At 51.2% G+C, this 20,634-nt stretch overlaps 3 protein-coding genes across 5 annotated transcripts; 1 reads left to right on the forward strand and 2 right to left on the reverse strand.

Annotated features, from left to right (window-relative positions):
- On the reverse strand, window positions 1-8,950 carry ANP32E (acidic nuclear phosphoprotein 32 family member E). Of its 2 annotated transcripts, none has more exons than XM_084222978.1 (7): window positions 8,747-8,950; window positions 7,094-7,243; window positions 6,535-6,657; window positions 5,780-5,942; window positions 4,952-5,106; window positions 4,139-4,190; window positions 1-2,615 (listed from the first exon to the last, which is right to left on the reverse strand). In XM_084222978.1, exons 1-7 carry the CDS (start codon window positions 8,798-8,800, stop codon window positions 2,551-2,553), a joined length of 762 nt encoding a protein of 253 aa, XP_084079104.1. In that variant the 5' UTR covers window positions 8,801-8,950; the 3' UTR covers window positions 1-2,550. The 2 variants fall into 2 exon arrangements, with proteins under 2 accessions (XP_084079104.1, XP_084079103.1); XM_084222977.1 differs by having other exon boundaries at window positions 1-2,618.
- Window positions 8,951-10,486: 1,536 nt separating this feature from the next.
- Window positions 10,487-17,867, reverse strand: LOC311163827 (uncharacterized protein; the record flags this gene model as incomplete). The annotated part of the gene is made up of 6 exons (XM_084222955.1): window positions 10,487-12,355; window positions 12,433-12,555; window positions 12,864-12,952; window positions 13,211-13,279; window positions 14,955-15,190; window positions 17,815-17,867. The coding sequence occupies 6 exons, from the start codon at window positions 17,865-17,867 to the stop codon at window positions 12,272-12,274; spliced, it is 654 nt and encodes a 217-aa protein (XP_084079081.1). The 3' UTR covers window positions 10,487-12,271.
- APH1A (aph-1 homolog A, gamma-secretase subunit) lies at window positions 17,859-20,492 on the forward strand. Of its 2 annotated transcripts, none has more exons than XM_084222996.1 (7): window positions 17,859-17,978; window positions 18,269-18,427; window positions 18,954-19,036; window positions 19,133-19,255; window positions 19,338-19,465; window positions 19,683-19,806; window positions 19,962-20,492. In XM_084222996.1, exons 1-7 carry the CDS (start codon window positions 17,866-17,868, stop codon window positions 20,024-20,026), a joined length of 795 nt encoding a protein of 264 aa, XP_084079122.1. In that variant the 5' UTR covers window positions 17,859-17,865; the 3' UTR covers window positions 20,027-20,492. The 2 variants fall into 2 exon arrangements, with proteins under 2 accessions (XP_084079122.1, XP_084079123.1); XM_084222997.1 differs by having other exon boundaries at window positions 18,963-19,036.
- The last annotated feature ends 142 nt before the right edge of the window (window positions 20,493-20,634 follow it).

A 20,634-nucleotide genomic window follows, 5' to 3' on the forward strand; every position in this document is an offset into this window, starting at 1 on the left:
TTCGGTTTGAAAACTTTTTAATTTAAAATTTACAGCACACATGGGGAGGAAACATGTTTTGTTACAACTAAAAGTTACCAGAAGAGTGCTGCAGGGCTGTTGTCTTTAATTTAACACTGTCATGGCTTTATTCAAAACACAGTTGCACAAAATCAGTTACTCCAAAGTTTCAGGAAAGAGTCGGAGAAGGAACCAAACCACACTATATACAGACTGCCATACAAAGAGCATTAAAATAGGACAAAACCTCTACAAAATATAAAACCCACCCTGACGTATTTGCATGAAAAGACCACCCACCAAGCAAAAAAGTTTCAAAAGTTATCTGGAGGCTCTGAATTCCTCATTAAAAAACGCTGTTGCTGCATGCCGAGCGGAGGACACAGGACCGGGGATGGTGACACTGGGACAGATTCTTGGGTTCGTGAGGGGCTCAGGTTCCACGTGGTGGAACTGTGGCTGTTTGGGAAGTGGGAAGTCTGGCCTAGGGAAGGGCTGTCACCCCTCGGAGCTCTGGTCTTGCTTATCCAAACAAGCCCACTACCCACATTATTTTAATCCATCAAAATAGACTCTTTTTTTTTTTTTTCCTTCCATTTAAAACTAATTTTATCTGCATCAGTAATAGACAGTTAAGTAAAACCCTGACATGGAGGTGCTCTAACGTACACACTTATAAATAACAAGTTTCAATCTAAGGACAATAAGCAAAAGGATGGGAAGAAACACTTTTTCTCTCAAAGCTGAGCACGGAGTGAGTGCCTCGCCCAGAGCCTTCAGGACATGACAACCATGCACTGACCCAGCCAGGACTCATCACAAACACAGGACTTGGTTGTGGCTGCAAAGGAAATTTCACCACAGCTTTTCTAGTGTCTTTAGAGATTATCCTTTAAAATCCACAAAGCCCAAGGAGTCAGTTGTTCCCTAGTGTACCACCAGACTCCGCTTCGAGGCCGGGAAGGTTCAGGAGAAACCCAGAATTAAGGCTCTAGTTGGGGGGGAAGGTGAAAAAAACCACACACACAGGGAGTGGGGCTTTGCAGAACTTCAACCCTGCATGATCTAAACTCCACCCAAGAGCTGGAGGTCACACTGAAATTCCTAAGGGACATCCCACAGGGAACCAGGTGATGAGGGAGTGACTCTCTTAGACCCAGCAATCTCCCTCCTCCCACCTGCAGGCTCTCCCCAGTTTCTGGCAGCTATTGACAGCCAGGACAGATACAAAAATAAGTTCTCTGCAATAAAGCTGTGTGTGATATTTGGTTCAGGACCTATGTGAGACTGATGGCAGTCAGTGTGATACCACCACTAGGCTGTGTTACACCCAGGTCACGCCTGAAGGAGGAATGCTGGAAGTGAAAATTTGTTTCCAACAGGAAAGATGATACCTTGGGGCAGATTAGGAATTAGAAAGGCTGCTAGATAAAAAGCTTCTCTGCACATCCCTCATGCTCTCTCTGCAGCCACTCAATATAAACCCCCAAAAATTCCAAACTGTTACATACAGAGTGTTTTACAGCCAGATTTAAACAGTTTAAGAGGTGAAGTGCAGAGAAGGGCCAACTTGGGTTCATTCTTCCCTTCAATAGTTCTAGAAAAGCTGGGGGGGTGGAAAACAACACGCTTGGAGGAGTTACCCGTTCACTTCTGCATCAGAAATGCATATTTCATCTATTTTATACATTTTATAGCCATGAGTGGTGCAGAATTCCCAGAATGACAATGCAAGAGCAAAGTGAGTGAAAGTTTTAACAAAGATTTCTGGCAAAAAGGTTTAAAACTACACATTAATTGCTTCGTTAATACCTGCAGTGACAATGGACTTGGGGGAAAATTTATGGATTGCAACCCTGTAAGGATCACAACTCTTTCAGTTTGCCAAAATACACTCTTGAAGGAATCTAGTGAATACTCCAAACACTGAACATTGGAGGAAGCAGGAAAACAAAAACATCTTCTGAAACCCACTGAGGCTTTACCCTGGAATACCCAAAATAGAGAGGAGCCTTTAAAAAAAGAAAAATCACAGGAGTCACCTTTTAAAAAACTGAAACACAGGTGTCATCTAGTTGGGGGTTTCCAGTTGAATCCATGGAAAACTTGGCCTAGAGTCAACTGATTTAACAGAGAGTGGGGAATTCACTGTAGAGCACTTTTCAGTTCAGCTTTTTAAGCATAAAAACTTTAAAATCCTGAATGAAAATTCCCAATATTAAACCCATGGGACATGGAGTTGGATTCAGGGCTAACAATGACCAACACAGCAAGATTGGATGAAATTAAAGAGCTCCAAAGAAAAGTCTGGTGGGGGGAATTTGCCAATGGCTTCAGTGATTATAGGGCTGAAAATTGTTCTCTACAGAAGGTTCCCTATGGGCTATCAGAGCTTATCTGGAATGATAAAAGGGGCAGGAATAGTAAAACCACACTTCTGCTATAAAAAGTTAACATAGGATTTCTGTCAGGACATCTATGGTACATGGACATACAGAGCTGCATAATCACTATTGCGTCTTCCTTAACTGGAGAGTCTGGTCCTGCAAATTAATCCTCCTCTTCCTCGCCTTCATCCTCGGGCTCTCGTTTCCTCTTCTCCCCTCGGACACCCTCTGCTGAGGAGAGAGGGACACACACAGCCCATGATGGTCTGAGCACAGGAGGGGAGGGGAATGGGGAGAGTGTGGGGTGCAGGGGTGCTCCTGATGGGATATCCCAGCCCAGGATCCTGCACAACATCCCTGGGATTTTCTGTGGCAATGAGCTGGATTTAGGTGCTCTGCTATGGAACATCCCAGCCCAGGATCCTGCACAACATCCCTGGATTTTCTGTGGCAAAGAGCTGGATTTAGGTGCTCTGCTATGGAACATCCCAGCCCAGAATCCTGCACAACATCCCTGGGATTTCTGTGGCCAAGGGCCAGAACATCCCAGCCCAGGATCCTGCACAACATCCCTGGAATTTTCTGTGGCAAAGAGCTGGATTTAGGTGCTCTGCTATGGAACATCCCTGGATTTTCTGTGCCAAGGGCTGGATTTGGGTGCTCTGCTGTGGAACATCCCAGCCCAGGATCCTGCACAACATCCCTGGATTTTCTGTGGCAAAGAGCTGGATTTGGGTGCTCTGCTAAGGAACATCCCAGCCCAGGATCCTGCACAACATCCCTGGGATTTCTGTGGCAAAGAGCTGGATTTGGGTGCTCTGCTATGGAACATCCCTGGATTTTCTGTGCCAAGGGCTGGATTTGGGTCCTGTGCTGTGAAACACCCCTGGATTTCCTGTGGCACAGGACTGGATTTGGGTGCTGTGGAACATCCCTGGTTTTCCTGTGGCACAGAACTGGATTTGGGTGCTGCGCTGTGAACATCCCTGGATTTCCCGTGGCAGGGGCTGGATTTGGGTGCTGTCCCTGTTTTTTCTGTGGCACAGGACTGGATTTGGGTGCTGTGAACATCCCTGATTTCCCGTGGCAGGGGCTGATTTGGGCGGTGTGCTGTGCGCTCTGCTGGTGGGAGCTCGCAGTGCAATGCTGCCCCAGCCAGTCCATTCATTCCCCAGCAGCCCTGGCCAATGGCCCATCCTGACTCCAGGATTTGTACAAAGTGAAGAATTCACACTGCTCTTTCAGAAATACCATTTTTGCAAGTGGAAAATCCAGCTCCCAAACCTGCTCCACTGAGCCCAGCATGTGGAGGAGATGGGAGCTCAGCTGGGGAGAAATTCTGGGATTTTGTCTTTACAAAAACATGGAATTTTTAAATGAAAAAATTAATTAAAAAATACTCCAGTAAGCCACTTCTTGCAAACAGAACTTTGTCCCTGTAGCAGAACTGCTTATGGAGAAGCTGGATAAAGGGAAAGCTCCAGCTGCTCCTGGCTGCCAGGCTTTGCCAGCAGAGACTCTGGTGCACTTGAGGGATATTTTCAATGTATGTAAATAACAAGATGCACAGCAGAGCCCCACTCCTCTCCACATCAAAGAACAATTTCCAACTGCACAGCAGATGGTGCCTTTCCTTTCAGAAAACTGTTGTTTCTTCCTCACTTTTACTTGATTTTGTTTTTGTGTTAGCATGCATGTCCCAAACCCACAAATAGAATTGTCAGTCACAACTTCAATACTTGAGCACTTACCTTCTTCCTCCTCATCACCTCCTTCAACGTAGTCATCATCATCCTCTTCATCCTGTACAAAAATTAGGAGATATTTTTACAATTGCTGTTTATTGAAGTCTTGTTTCCACAATGATTCCAAGCAGAAATCCAAGAATTCCCTGCAATTTCCCCACCAGGGCATCAGTCAGCCCCAGATCCTCATTTCTTTGCTTTTCCTCACTGTTCACTTCTTTAAGCCAGCTGAAGGTTATGAAAAATCAACTGTGAGAGAGATGCCAGCAGCTCTAGATTGCCTTTGAACCCACAATAAAGGCCTGGAGGAAAAGGTGCATAACTCTGTGAAAACAAGTGAGTTTTTGTGTTGGTTTTTTTGTCTTGTTCTAAAGCTGATAGATGAGTGATGTAAATGAATTAACAATCAGCTCCAGAGAATTGAACAAACCCAAGTCTTGTTTTTATATCCCTCTGCTTGGTGCAATTTTGTACACAGTGGAGTGTGACAAGTCAAAATGGGGAAACAAACCTCTGATAGTGGCTCTTGGAATATTGGAATTAAACTCACTCCACATTAACTCCCTGGCAGGAAGCAAACTCTTATCAGAGAACCAGGAGTGGCTGCCACAGGATCCCAAATCCCCTTCAATCCCAAAGATTGTGCTGCTCTGGGGCACAAACCCCACACCCAGAGCTACAAGAACTCTACTCATCACCTCCTGAAAGATGGCTCTTTTCTGTTCTCTGAGAACTCTACCAGAACTGTTTTCTGTAACCACAGAACCCCACAGGAGCTTCTCTTTGCTCCCTGAACTTGGCAGCATTTACAAACTTTACCTGAATTTCTTCTTTCATCAGGTATGAAAGACCAACTTCCTCCTCCTCTTCACCTTCACCCAAATCTGAAGCTCCATCATCTTCATCATCTTCTTCTTCATATTCTCCTGGAGGCCCAGCTTCATTCTCATCATCATCATCATCTTCATCCCCCTCTGCAGTGAAGGACACACATATAAGACCAGGAGTTCAGTTCCATTCTCTCCTCTCTGAGTATAGCAGGCTGGCCTTGCCCTAATAATTTTTCTCCTGAAAGATTTGGGGATTTTTATTTTTTTTCTAAATCCAGGCAACACATGGGAAATGACCATGATTGTAACCAAGTTAAATTTTGTCTTTTTTTTTTCTCTAAGAGAGACTCCCAATGTTTTTCATCACAAGCTTCAGGCAAAACTTTTGAGCTGCAAATAGAAAATCCTGCCAGCCCTAACAGCCCCCTTAAGGACTGCAACCAATCTGGGACCAAAAGGAACTAGGTGTGCTTTCTGAACTAAAACCAGGGGCCTGAAACCATTACAAAACCCTGTAAAATTGTCATTTTTTATTCAAAATAGTGCACATGTCCCCTTGCTCTGCATCACTCAGTGGCACAAAGGGCTTTACTGCTGGCAACAAGAATATTTGTGTCTTTACAAAAGTATCTTTAGTCCAATTCCCTTAAGCCCAGGACTGGAACCCTGGTTTTGTTCTTTATCAGTGCATTAATACCAAACACACTCTGGACTCTGCTGTTCAGGAGCAGAATTGCACTTGTGTGCTCAGGAAAACCCTGCACTACATGGAAATCTTTATTCCAGCATCCCATTCCTGTTTGTTTCAGGAATTTACCATCATCATCATCTTCTGAGTCTGGTGCCTCGTTGTCCTCCTGATCAAAGCCATCCAGGTACGTGATCTGCTGCAGCAGCTCAAAGATGCTGTCCCTGTAGTCCTCAAGGTTTGTAATCTCACAGTTGAACAGGTCAAGACTCTTCAAATTCTTCAGATTTTGCTGAAAATAAATGAAAATATTTAGTTTTTTTCCCGTGGTGCTCTCAGATACAGCAGAGTGACAACCCAAGAATAACAGAATTTACTTTATCCCTCATTTCTAGTTAGAATTTTTCTCCCTCCAAGTTCAGTCCAAATTGCTGGCTTGTGTGGAATAACTCCAACCTTGGGGGTTGGTTATGTGTGCTGAGTCCAGTTTTGGACAGAATCATCCAGAAAAATGGGTGAAATGATCACCAGTGGCAGCTCCCTCCTCTGCCTCACTGTCCCACTCCTGGCTGTATCACACCTGTGTCTGAGTCACTTCACAGATTAATGAAATCTCAGCAGACAAACACACCTTAACCAACCAGGGGAATCATCACCACACACCTTGGCCACTTTTTCTTCAAAGACAAAACAATCCCAACCATCTCTGATTTGGGACATCCCATTTTCCAGCAGTGGGGTTCCACACATGCTGTCCTATAACCATGGCACTGAGTCTATCAACCACGAGATTTTATCAATCCATTGCAAAAATATTAAGGGTTCTTGATAAAAAATAGTATTTATTACATCCCCCCCCAGAGCCCTTCCCACTTCATACTCACAAGAGCTTCCACAGTGCCAAGATCTTTGATTTTGTTGCCACTTAAATTTAGATATGTGAGATTAGGACATCTCTCTGCAAGGACCTCCAGGCCTCCAGAAATGACATTGTCGCTCAACTCCAGCTATTGGACAGGAAAAAAAAGGAATTAACAAATAGATTTTCAGCCTCACATTCAGCTGCATCATTGTTAATTGTTCTCCCTTTAAGAATGTAATCACTTTTGAAGAATCACCCAAAGTAACAAGCTTTGAGAATTATAAACTGCTCCTTAAATCTCATGGGTTTGGGCACCTCAGTTTTAATTTAATCCAGGACTGGATTTCACTGAGTGACCCAAGAGCCTCCTACCAAGGCATAGACCTTCACAAAATCCAAGCAGTCACTGCCCCAAGAATCACTGACCAAAAACCAACCCCAGCTCATCATAATTAACTGGAACCACCCAAATAAATTTCAATTCTTAAAAACACATTTCAAAGGCCCACGAAACACCTTCAGCACCACAGGAATCCAACCACAAGTGCTGAAAGATGCTCTGCCACCCCAAAGGTACCCACCTTCCGGAGTTTACTCAACGTGGGCAGCTTGGCCAGTGATGTCAGCTCAACGTTGGCCATGCTGAGGAACTGGAGCTCCTTAAATGAGTCATTGAGCCCCTCGATCTCGCCGTTGCTGGAGCGGCAATTATCGAGCACCAACTCTGTCACCTGCAATCAGGCCAGCGAGGCACACTGTGGGTGTCACAGCAGCAAACTCACCTGAAATCCACCTCAGGGACAGGGCAGTGCCTGCAGGTTTGGGGTTTCATATCAAATCAGAGCAGATTTCTGCCCTGAAATCGCCAACACCCACCTGATTTAAAAATTAGGCGGTAGTTTCCTGTTCTCTAAGCGTGCATTAAACTCTGCAAAAACTGCCACCTGACCCCAAAACTCCATCCTACAGCTCCCCACAGAAGCACTGGAGCCAACCAACTGCTGACTTCTCAGGTCTCATCATTTAACTGTGCATAACCAAACTCATAAAACCAGTTTCTCTCTGAACCTAAAACCTTCTGACTCCAGATTATTCTCCCAGAGAGTCCTAGAAGTTAATGGAGCCCAAATAAATAATTTCTTTGTGCCCAAGCCACTCAATAATCAATACAGTAATAATCAGTACTTGGAGAAGCAGCAACAAGAAGCAGCCAATTAATTTTAAATTATTTTATCTCGAGTGGAACATCCACTTGGCAAAGGACAAGGTGACTTCTTTCCCTCGCACACTAACAAAATTTTGCGAGTGCTGCCGACCCCAAGCACCACGAGGCCAACTTCCCACTATTACTTTATTTATTCGTTAAAAGACGCCCATTATTCCATACAGACACCAAATTTTAAGGCAAGCTGCCGGGAGGAGAGGGAGGATCCCAGTTCCATCCCCAGCAGCCGCACGCTGGTAGCGCGACGAGGCCTCTCCGAGTACCTGCCACCCGCGAACATCACCGGGCGCGTTAAACCAACACTTCCAGACAGTTTTTTTTTCCCCTAAAAAAAAACCCCACGTGCGCCGGGTCAGGGAAAACGAAAGTCTCAGGACTTTACTCTAAGGGGGATCCGGGTGAGGGTTTCCACGGTGGCGAAGCGGGGAGCGATGCTCGGGAGCCCCGGGAAGCGGCGGGGGCAGCGCGGAGCCCGCCGCGCACGTGCGCTCCCGCCGTGCCAGGGGCTCCTCGGGGCTTTTTTTTTGTTTTTTTTTTTTTTTTTATTTTGGGGGGGGGCTCTACCCTAAGAAATGGAAAAGTTGGAAGCGCGCGGGGTAGGGGGGGAAGCGGGAGGGGTATGGGGACCCCCCACGGCACGCCCGGGCGCGGGAAAGAACGTTAATTATACTAATTAAAGGCGCCGGAATGAGCGACGGGCCGCGGCCGGGGCCGTCGCCGTGACCTGTTTACTGCGGCCGGGGGAAGCGGCGGATTAACGTCGGGGGAAGCCGAGGCCGTCGCGCCCCCCGGGAACTCCGGGGCACCCCGAGAGAGGAGGCGGAGGGGGAATGAGGGGGGGCCGCGGGTCCCGGGGCCGCGCCGGAAGCGCCGCCCGCGCCCCGCCGGGCCCTGCGCCACGGCTGACCCAGATTCGGCAGCGGTGCCGCCGGGCCTGCGCGGCCCGAGGCGGCAGCGACGGCCCCACGGGGCGGGGGGAGCGCGCCCCACCGGCCCCGCCGCCCCTCACCTTCTCGGGGGCCCGGTTCCGCAACTCCAGGTTGATGCGCTTCTTCATCTCCATTGCCCCCCCTCCCGCGGTTCCGCACTGGCGAGGGAGGGTGGCCGAGAGCGGCCGCGAGGGTCGCTGCGGCTGCGGCGGGCGCCGGGAGCGCGCCGGGAGTCGGTCGGGGGTCGCCGGGGCCGCCCCGGCCGCGCCGCTCCGCAGCAGCTCCGGCACCGTCAATGGCCGCCCGCACACTGCGCCTCCATGACACGGCGCATGGCGCCCCCCCCCGGCCACGCCCCGCCCCGGGGCGGGGCTTCCTCGCGCCGCGCCGTCATTGGCGCGGGGGACCCCGCGCTATTGGCTGAGCGATCTGCCCGTCAGAAAGCGCGGGGGCGGGGTTTGTGCTCGCGCGCGGGGGCCGGCGGGTGCGCGCGCCCTGAACGGGAGGGGCGGGGCCGTAGCCGGGGGCGTCCCCGAGTGGGCGGGGCCGGGGCGGGGGCCGGGGCTCTGGGGTGGGCGGGGGTCGGGGTTCTGAGGGGGCCGCGGCTGTGAGGGGATGGCGGCTCTGTGGTGGACGGAGGTCGGGGGTCGTGGTTCTGTGGGGGCCGAACCGAGCTGGGGGTCGCGGCTCTGGGGTGGGCGGGGGTCGCAGCTCTGAGGGTGCCGCGGCTCTGAGGGGGTCGCGATTCTGAGGGGGTCGCGACTCTGAGGGGGTCGCGGCTCTGAGGGGGTCCCGACTCTGAGGGCGTCGCGGCTCTGTGGGGGTCGCGGTTCTGAGGGCGTCGTGGCTCCGGGGTGGGCGGGGGTCGGGGGTCGCGGCTCTGTGGGGGTCGCACGGAGCTCGGGGTCGAGGTTCTGAGGGGGCCCCGGTTCGGAGGGGGCCTCGCCGGACCGGGCATCGCGGCCGCTGCGGGGTCGGGCCGGAGGTCGCGGCCTCGGGGAGGGTCTGCCCGTGGGGCCGCCGCCGCCGCCGCTCCGTGTCCCGCGGTGGCCCCGGGATGGTTCGCACCCCCGGTCCTGCTCACATCCCCTCACACACGCGGTGTCACGAGTGGGGTCCGGGATTTCACTCGCCATAGGGTCGTGCGGCTTTTGTGAATTTGTGTTGTTTTTGGTTAATTTGCCCGAGGGCAGGCAGGTTCACAGATCTGGGGAATAGCTCAGTTCCTAAAATCTGAGCCTCTCAGGGGGGATATATGAGGCTCATATCCCAATCTGTGTGGATACATGGGATTTGTTTCCCCCTCGGGTTGCATATATGGGATTTATAACCCCCTTGGGGTGGATAGATGGGATTTATATTCCCCTCTAGTTGGATATATGTAATTTAGATCTCCCCAGGTGGATAGACGGGATTTATATCCCTATGGAAATTCTTTTCCTATTTAAAATTAATAATGAATGAATGTTTCTCTATTGAAGCTTTTCTCCTGGAAAATGATCCTTGAAAAGAGCCTGTGAGCCACTGATATCCCTCATGCCCAGGCAGGACAATTCTGGGACAAGCAGTTCTAAATATTTACATATTGACTCTTTTCATTTTGAAGACACAAATAACAGGAAACATTTTGGTAGCATGGTGACAGAATTAAACAAAACCAAAAACCAACAACCCAACATGGGAATTTCGGGTTTGTTCCAGCTTTGTGTAAACTCCATGGAGAAAATATTTCCCTGGGAAGGTTTGATAAGGAGCTGCAGAAAAACACCAGAGACCTGGAGAGCCTCCTGCTTGCTTCCTACCAGGAGGTAAATGGGAAAGGTTCTCACAACTGCAGGGAAAATCCTCTTTGTGTTAAAGCTGCTTATCCCAGGGGTTTACCAGGAGAGCTGGGTGGCTGCTCATGGAGACAGTGGCCATGGAGCCACCACCACCCTCAGAGTGGGGGGAAAAAGGGTAAATCTAGGAAAGAAACTTGTGAAAGAGCCAGGAGGATTGTGTCACTTTGGGACTAAAGAGGTTTGGGTGAATATTTCCAACTTTGAGAGCAGAGAGGACATGTCCAGCTGTCCATCCATGGTGTGTTTGATCATTCCTGTCCCAAAACACTGCTGGATTTGGTTTGAGGATTTGCTCTGGAAGGGATTCCATTTATAGTTAGATCAGGTTACAACAAACTGGTTTATTTTCTGTGTCTGCATTAGAGGGATGGTTTGTAGAAATAAACTCATAACCTTCATCCACATCTTTTATTTTCCTTTAATTGCTTTTTACTCCACTCCAGGGTTGGAAATCTCACTGCTGTGTGATCCTGAATCATTTTTCTGGGCTTTTCTCAATCCACTTGATGGCAGCACAAAGCCAGGAGGTGGCACTGCCAGGCAGCACATCCAGTCTCGCTCTGAGCCCGTTTGGAGCCTTTTACCTTCCCTAGGAATCAAAAATTTTCTTCTTTCCAAGCCTGGGGGCCTGGAATGCTGGGCTGGCCCCGAGGTGAGCAGGATGGGGAGATTCCCCCGGGGCCTGGGAGGTTCTGGAGGGATCTGAGGGGACTTGTGACCACCAGAGTCTTCTGTTGGCTTGACTCAACATCCCTCGACTCAACCTCTTTTATCCTGGGTCAGTTTTCCATCTCTCCTTCCTGTTAACTCTCCCAAGGAAAAGCAGCATAGGCACCGAGTGTAGGATTGCACTTTTTTTCTTCCCCAAAAAGGAATTTAACTCTGATTTCCTGACCAAAACCACCCATTTCTGTGACAGTTTGATCTCCATGGAGGGGTTGGGGTGGTGGGAGGTTTTCTGGTCCATTTTATCCCAGATTTTGTGGGTGTTTCTGGAAAATAAGCAGTTCTGGAAGAAACAAAGTTGGAAGCTCCTGGCTTGGTTTAGAAGATCCTTTTGATGGGACTCATTGTTTGCATTTTTTATTCCAGTTGTGGATTATTTACTATGAGACACCATGCACCAGGTGTTGGGGATTTTATTGGCAGAGGTTCTTATTTACAGCAGAATCCGAGGAAACAGGAAAGGCCTGAAGGATTGCTGAGTTGCTCTCACACCAAAACCTTCAGACACAAAATCTCAGCAGTTCTGGAACAGAGACAACACCTCATGGAGAGGATGGCACCAACATCTCACCTGGCAATGTCCTGGTCACCATCCCAACCACAATGTCTGGAAGGAAGGAAAAAGGTGAGCAGAGTGTGGTGGGACAAGGCTTGGTGTGTTCCTGGGATGTTGGAGAGCTCCAGTGGGGAAAGTTTGACCAGGTGGGATGGAGCTTTGGAGGAAGCTGGGCAGGAAGGTGGAACTGAGAGGTTCATCCCAACCCAAACCATGCCAGGGTGTTTGGGTGGAGGAGCAGCAGGAGTTGCTCACACCAGGTCCCACTGAATTCCAAGGTCATTGGGAAAATGCCCTGAAAGCCTCTCCAGGCCATCACTGGGGTCACAGCTGGATGGGCTTTATCTGCCTGGAAGGGCTTCTTATCTTTCCATTGTTTTGCAAAGTTGCTGCTTCAGAAGAATTGGATTTCCTTGGGTAAAAGGACATATTTTGAGTGAGTGTTGAAATCCCAGAGTACCTTTGGAGGATGAGTGTGGGGGTCATAGCAGGAGACCCAGGAAGCTGAGGAGGATGATGAGGGTGAGCTGGCCCTGCAGGGATGATCCCAATGACTCCTGAAAATTCTGGTGAATCAAGAAAAATAAATCAGTCAGAAAGTCCCATGTGCTAAAATCCTATGGCAGAGCTGACAGGCACCCACCTGAGTGTCCTTGGCATTCCTAGAATCCCCTGGAGCATTTTTATCTGGTAATCCTGAAACCTCGGTGGTGACATTCCATTCTGGAAACAATTTGTCCCAATCTATGTCTGCAGTGGTGTTTGTCTGGATGTGGAGAAAAAGAAATAACAGGTATGTCACAGCATAGGATTATTCCTTTGCAGAGAGATCTCTCCTTGGGATGGTCTGATGGTATTTAATTGGGAAAACAAGGAATTTCCCATTATTTTGTGCAAACTGGAGAAATAAATCCCAACTCAAACCATCCCATGATTGCTGTTCATGGACACTCTACTGAAATTCACTTCATTTGTTCTGTGGTCTAAAAATCAGCAGGTTTAATCCATTTATTCTTCATTATGGTAGAGGTTTGAGTGAGGAAAATCTGTTTTTTTAGGGGAATATCAACTCACCTCATATGAATCAAACTCGTAGATGTATGTGGCAGGGGTTGCTGTGATGTTGTCATAGTAATAATCTTCTGTGGAATAATAGTAATTACCTGGAATGGAAACAGCTCCAGGTGAGGTGGCACTGTGGGGACTGGGGACTCCTGTCCAGCATGGGGTGAGGTGAGACCCTTCCCCATGTCCTGGGTTGTGATCACCCAGCTTCCCTCTGTGATCACCTCTCCCCCCTGTGTAATTCAAATTAATCTGGACAACTCAGATAAATCCCTTCCCAGCCCTGGTTATCCCAACTCTCTCCTGCAGTTTGTGGAAAATGGGAAAAATTATTTTAAAAAATAGGGATTTCTCACTTAAATGAGCCACGTAGTCAAATAAATCCTGTGCCATCTCCTCGGTGTCATCTTTGACCTCTGCCTCCCCTGAAAGAAAAGGAACAACCAAGGGATCACCACGAGGAGCCTCAGGTTGAGCTCTGGGGTCATGAGAAGCTTCACTGATTTATTGGTGCTTTGGACAAAAACCCTTTTCCTGTGGGACTGATGGATTTACAACCTGACCCACATTGAGATCCCAGCTAAAGGTGTGGGAGGGCAGGGCAGAGCAGAGCTGGGGTTTGCCTTCAGTTTTTGGGTGTGGATGTGCTGGAAGTGAGAGATGCAGCGGTGGGGATGGAGCTCCTGCACCCCAGAGCTGGGCTGGATCTCTCCTCTCATCCAGGATCCAGCTGCTCCAGTGCCTTTACTGCCAAGGGCTCACAAGGGACCCTCATGTTTTCTTAGGGCTGAGCCACTATAAATAAATTCTGACCCATGTGACATTGTCACAGTTGGAGGGAGTGACTCATTCCCTATTCCAAACATAAGGTTCTGTGTGTTTCCTTGGGTTTGGGGAGGATTTTTTAAAGCAAATTAATTTGGAATATTAATGTTGTAATAGTTACAGATCTATACATTAAGATATTAATGAGATATAGAATAATAAGATATTTTTATACTTTGATACTCATTTATAGTCACAAATAAGTTCATTATAATATTGTAATTACAAGTGACACCATCAATAGCTGGAGTGATGCTGCCAGTCATGCCCAGGGCCAGCTGTAGCTCCAGGTCCCTCTCACTTCTTCCTCTCATATCCCTGAATTTCTCAGCACTGGCAAAGCCTAGATCCTAAAATCTAGGCATCCCAAATCCTCATTAGGGAATTCTCTGAAAACAGTGCCTGAGGCTGAAGATTCCAGGCTGGGATTGGAGCTCTGCAGGAAGGACACAGCACAGCCTCACACCTTGACCTCTCCTGCTCCCACTCTGAGCTTTTGGGGAAATTTGGGCTGAAATTGGGACTTGGCCCCCATCCTGCTCCTTCCCACGCTCATTTTTTGGCAGTGCTCCAGCAGCCTTGAGCTCTGGGGCACCTCATCCCAGGCAAGGAACTTTCCCAGAAAATCACTCCTTGTTTACACTGCAGTCCCACAAAGAATAACAGGGCAACTGTATCCTGAAAAGAGCTTCCAGCTGGGAATCCCCTGCCTGATGTTTCAGGTTTGAATCTGTTCCTTCGGGGAAGAGAAGGAGAAAAAGAAAAAAAGAAAAGGGAAGAGCTGCAGTTTGCAGTTCCTCTCAGCCCGTGCTGCTCTGTGTCTCACGTTCCCAGAGGTGGGGGAATATCGTGCTCATCCCTAAGCAGCTCCAGATTGGGGTTTTCCTCCCTCAATCCCCTGATTCTGTTCTTCCCCATCTCAAAGTGCCCACAGAAATCTCAGGAAATCCTGTTGGGGTTTTTTCTCTGTGTCTCCTAATAGCTCCCAGCTGGAGTTTGCAAATGATTTGAACACAATGTGGGAAACGTTCACCATCCCACTGTTCCCCAAGCAGAGGTTTTATGAAACTTTCAGTACTTTACATGTTTTTTTTTCCCTTTCTCCAAGAAAATCCCCCCAAAATCTTTCAGCCTCCAGACCCCGCCCTCAACTGCCCCGCCGCATCCCAGAAGTGTGAAATAATAATAATATATTCTTAATAATATCATCAAATAATCAAAGCAGCGAGCTAAAAATCAAATTGCCCTTAGAAAAGCCTGGAAAAATTGATTTACCCGGCAAGGACTGAAGCACCAGCAGCACCGCGATGCAGAAATTCATCCTCCTCCGTTGGGTGTCGGCTGTCGGAGCGGCTCCGCTCGGGCTCCTGCGGGACTTTCGGTGCCCGAAAAAAGCAGGAAATGACTCGAGGAGGGGTTGAGCCGAGCAAACCTCCTCGGTAGTGCGGGAGGGAGCCCGGATTGTGCCGAGCAGCACCGGGATGAGCGCGAACCGTGCCGTGGAAGTTCCCCTTTTGCAGAGGCGTTTGGGCTGAATTGCAAATCTTGGGAAGTTTTCCCCTAGGGAGGGTCAGTGGCGCTGGATGAGTTCTCAGATGGAGAGAGGATGGTTTTGATTATGTTCTAACGGAGCAAAGCAGAGCTATAAATAGAGAATTCTTCAGGGAGAGAGGGCAGAGATGCTGACTGGGAGCCAGAGTGACTCCCTACTTCCCGTAAAATCTTGGGGGATTTTTTTGTCTTGGCTTCATTTCCCCTTCTTGTACCTCAGTTTCTTCATCAGGAGGAAGAAATATAAACGGTCATAGATTTATTTTATTTTATAGTGGGTAAAAACACCCTGGGGAGAAGGTGATAGCAGAGCTCCAGGGGGATCCAGGTGGAAATGGGTGCAGACCAGAGGAGGAAGGAAAAGAGACAGAGCTGTAAAATCAATATTTTGGTGACTCTTGAAGATGAATGTTAGAAAGCCAGGAAAGAGCAAGATGAATCTTGCATAGTGCAGGAGGAGTTCTCTTTTGGGGTGCAGGGGAATCATGGAAGGGGTTGGGAGTGGCCTCAAAGCTCATCTCACCTCTTGTTGATTTTTAAACCAAAGATTTCTGTAGATTTAAAAGATTCTAATCAATTTTAAGCCCAAATTCTTTAAAGCAGACTTTTTTTCCTACCAAGAGTGAACCCAACTGAAGAATTTTTCCAGCACATCCCAAAGCTGGTTCCCAGCCTCCCTGTGCTCTGCAGAAGGAGCTTCCCCCATCTGTAGGGAGATGTTTGGCAAAGGGTTAAATGCCCAGGAATGCTGAGCAGGAAGTGAATCTCTTCAAATCCTCCTCTCCACAAGACCCTCCTCTCCCTCCTCCACAAGAATAACATCCAAACTCAAAAATCCCAACCCCAGCAGAAATCTGAACTTGTGAAGAATCCCAGCAGGGCTGGGGCCAGCAGCTCAGCCAGGGGGAGCAGGGAAGGGTTAAAATATCCTGGGATTAAAGGAATGGGGAGGGAATGGGTGAGGAAGATCCCTGAGGATGCTTCTGGCTTATCAGAGGGGGTTGAATGGACAAACCCTTGGCTGGGAGCTGAATTCAGTGGGATTTGCTGGCTCAGACTCCAGAACTGGCTGTGATGATCCAAGACTTGCAAAAATTGGGAAAACTTGGAGAATCCAGAGAAAAGGAGCTGGATAAAATGTGCCATAAGGTGCCAAAGGGGGAAACAGCTGCTCTTCCCTGGCTGTGACCAGCTGGAACTTCCCAGCAGCATCCTGCAGCCCAGGTGCAGCTCTGGAATTGTGTTTCTGGATGGAAAAGGAAACTGTTCTATTTTCCTTTTTCTTGTTTTGTCTTTTTTTTTTACTGATTCTTCACATCTGGCATCACGGAGCAAACCCACTGCAGCCACAGACAGGAGGCAGAACAAGAGCTTTTCCATCTCCCATCCCAAAACTTTGCTTTTTATTCCCCCAAATCCCTATTTTGCTTTATATTTCTACTTTTATATCTTTATTTTTTAATTATGATTTTTTTTGGCCAAAATTCAACACGACAACAGAGGCACACCTTTCCTGAGGGAAAACTCAACATGTCAACCAAACCAGAGGGAAAAAGGAAGGAAAAGGAGAAAAAAAGAAGGAAGAAGGAGGCTCCTGGTTGTGGCTGTGCTGAGGGAGCTGCACCCCAGGGATGCTCTGGGCACCCAGAGCCTGGTGCTGTGCTGAGAGGGGGGAGTCCAAGGAGGAAGGTGCAGCTGAAATCAGCAGGGCTCGGATGTGCTTTGTCATTTCCCAGCTTTAATAGGCGGAAGCAAAACAAGGAAGGGAATGAATCCAAGGCAAGCAGCAAATTCTGATCCTTCCCTGAACAATGCCTCGTGCCCAGGAGATGGCATTCGCAGGATTCCTGCGGAAGAGGCTGCAGGAGACATTGTTTGGAGTTTTCCTCGCAGGAGATGTCAAGATGGATGAAAAATCTTCATTTTCAGAGCCCAGCACTCCCCGTGGCACCGTCAGTCCGGAGGGAGGTGGAACCTGGAGGGAGGAGCTCTGGAGCCATCCAGGCTGTTCTTGCTGGCTGATGGAATTTTTTAATCTAAATAAAGTTTTCCTGCTCTTCCCAACTCCTCTGTAAACAGCAGCAGCGTGGGGGTGGGGGACAGAATGGGAATGGGAGATGTGAGGGGCTTGGAATAGAGAAAAAATGTAAAGAGGAGAGGGAGAGGAGAGGGAGAGGGAGAGGGGAGGGGAGGGGAGGGGAGGGGAGGGGAGGGGAGGGGAGAGGAGAGGAGAGGAGAGGAGAGGAGAGGAGAGGAGAGGAGAGGAGAGGAGAGGAGAGGAGAGGAGAGGAGAGGAGAGGAGAGGAGAGGAGAGGAGAGGAGAGGAGAGGAGAGGAGAGAAGAGAAGAGAAGAGAAGAGAAGAGAAGAGAAGAGAAGAGAAGAGAAGAGAAGAGAAGAGAAGAGAAGAGAAGAGAAGAGAAGAGAAGAGAAGAGAAGAGAAGAGAAAAGATCCTGGGGACAGGTGGCCCTGCGGACAGGTGACCCTGCAGGTGACCCTGCGGACAGGTGACCCTGCGGACAGGCGGTGCCGGCCCCAGGCCCCGGTGTCCCCACGTGTCCCCCCTGTCCCGGGACTGGTCCTACCCCCCCATGGCGGCTCCTCCGGGCCGGCAGGGGGCGCTGTTTGCGGCCGCCATGGGCGCCGCCGTTCTGCTGGGCTGCGCCGCCATCGCGCTCGGGCCCGCGGCCGCGCTCGTGCTGCTGACGGTGGCGGCGGAGCCGCTGCTCGTCATCGTGCTGGTGGCGGGGTGAGCGGGGCCGGTCCAACGGGGGCTGAGGGGGCCGGGGCGGGGGTCTGGAGGCCCTTTGGGGGTGCTCTGAGGGGCCTGTGGCAGCTCCCGGGGACACCGGGCATCACCGGGCATCACCGGAGCGCTGGCGGTTGAGGGAGGTGTCGGCGGTGTGAGGAGCCCCGGGGAGCGGGGGCAGCTCAGGAGCGATTTGGAGCAGCGCTGAGACTGCTGCGGGTGCCGGTACCGGGCGGGTCGGCCCGGTGCCGGTGCCCGCGGTGCCACCCCGGTGTCCCGTTTGCCCGCAGGGCGTTTTTCTGGCTGCTGTCGCTGCTGGCGGCCTCGCTGCTCTGGTCCGTGTCGGTGCAGCTCAGCGGGCGGGAGGACGCGGCGCTGCTGCCGCTCGGAGCCGCCGCTGCCGTGCTGCTGCAGGAGCTCTGCCGGTTCGCCTGCTTCAAAATGCTCAAGTAAGAACCCGCCCGGGGAGCTGCGCCGGTGACCGGGGCGTCCCCTGGGAAACCAGAGCAGATTTGGGGCTCTGTGTCCAGAGGAATCCCACAAAGTGTTTTCCTTTTAACCCCCGGGAATGAGCGGAGCCTCTCCTCTCACCGCGGCTCTCCTGGGATGGGGTTCATGCTCTCCGTGGGATGGGGCTCATGCTCTCCCTTCTCCTCTCCCTGGGATGGGGCTCACGCTCTCCCTGGGCTGGGGTTCACACTCTCCGTGGGATGGGGCTCATGCTCTCCCTGGGATGGGGCTCATGCTCTTCCTGGGATGGGGTTCACCCTCTCCCTTCCCCTCTCCCTGGGATGGGGCTCACTCTCTCCCTGGCCTGGGGTTCACCCTCTCCCTTCCCCTCTCCCTGGCCTGGGGTTCACCCTCTCCCTTCCCCTCTCCCTGGGATGGGGCTCACTCTCTCCCTGGCCTGGGGTTCACCCTCTCCCTTCCCCTCTCCCTGCCCTGGGGCTCACTCTCTCTCTCTCTCTCTCTCTGGCGGGGCAGGAAGGCCGATGAAGGGCTGGCGACCCTCAGCGGGGACGGGCGGTCCCCGATCTCCCTGCGGCGGATGGCTTACGGTGAGCAGAGCCCCCGGGGTGCTGCATCCAACTCTCCTGCCCTTCCCTGAGCCCCCCGGGGCTCTGGAGGCTGCCCTGACCTCGGCTCCCCCACAGTGTCTGGGCTCTCCTTCGGCATCATCAGTGGTGTTTTCTCCATCACCAACATCCTGGCGGACTCTGCGGGGCCGGGCACCGTCGGGATCCACGGGGACTCCCCGTACTACTTCATCACCTCTGGTGAGGCCAGGGCCGTGGCACAGAGGAGGAGGAGGAGGAGGAGGAGGAGGAAGGCTCTGAGGCTCTGTGTCTCTCCCCACAGCTTTCCTCACCATGGCCCTGGTTCTGCTCCACACCTTTTGGGGAATCATCTTCTTCGACTCCTGTGAGCGGCGCCGCGCCGGGGGCCTGGGGCTGGTGGTGGGCAGCCACCTGCTCACCTCGGGGCTGGTGAGTCCTGGGGGGCACAGGAACCCCCAGCCACACTCCCTGCCTGGGGCCATGGGGTGAGTTACACCCCCAGCCTCTTGGGGTGCCTGGGCTGGAGGTCAGTGAAGATTTGGGGGCCGCACGGGGGATTTGAGCCAGGTTTCCACAGGGCTGGGCACTCCATTTGCTGCTCTAGAGGGCTCAGGAAGGTGTGACCTGTCTCTCTCTGTGTCCCCAGACCTTCCTGAACCCCTGGTACGAGGCCAGCCTGGGTCCCATCTTCATCCTCACGCTCTGCACTGGCCTCTGGGCCTTCAGCACCGCTGGTGGCTCCTTCCACAACATCCTCAAGTGCCTCTCATGTAAGGGGGAACAGGGTGTCACTTTTGGGGGCTGTGGGGGGTCAGAGCTGCTGGGATGGGGATGGATGAGTCTTGTTGAATGGGGGTTGCATTCCCAGGGGCTTTCACGAACCCCCAAACCACCCCCACCTTCACAAATGCCCCTTTTCCCCCAGGTAAGCAGGAGCCTGAGGGCCAGGCCGTGCTCTACTCGGCGCTGCAGGTGCCTCCCGAGGGGTGAGGGAGCCGTGGCCCCACAGCCAAATATTCCTGTGAAAGCCTTCACCCCTCCTGCTCTGGGGGAATTTGTGTCTGCCCAATTCCTGGGGGTCTTTGGGGTCTGACTGGTTTTCCTGGGCGAGCTTGGGGTCTGACTGGTGCTCCCAGGGTGCTTTGGGGTCTGACCAAGACCCTCTTTCCTTTGTTCCCAGATTCTGTTAATTCCTTTCCCTCAGTCTGAGCCTCTGGGGAAGGCCAAGGTGGGCCAGATGCCCTGGGGGAAGTCAGGGCAGGGTCCCCCCCGCCTCATTTCCTTGTGTTTGTCACCCTGGGGGGGTCCCCACCCCTGGGGCAGCCACTGGTGATGCTTTGGGGGTGGGGGACACCATCCTCTAGGATGTTCTACCCTTCTCACCCCTGTTCAGCTCCCAGGGGGGTTGGAGATGCAGTGGGGGATAAATTATTTTTTTGATGAAGAGTAAAACCCTTTTACACAAAAACATGGAACACTGTGGCTGCTGGGGAGAAGGGGAGGGGGGAGAAGGGTCACTCCCCCCATTGTGCTCTGCTCTGGGTTCCTTGAGGGTGCTGGGATCCTCAAAGCCCCTCAAAGTTGCTGCTTCCCACCCC

The sequence above is a fragment of the Fringilla coelebs genome (assembly GCF_963513975.1).
Source record: "Fringilla coelebs genome assembly, chromosome: 29".
NCBI lineage: Eukaryota > Metazoa > Chordata > Aves > Passeriformes > Fringillidae > Fringilla > Fringilla coelebs.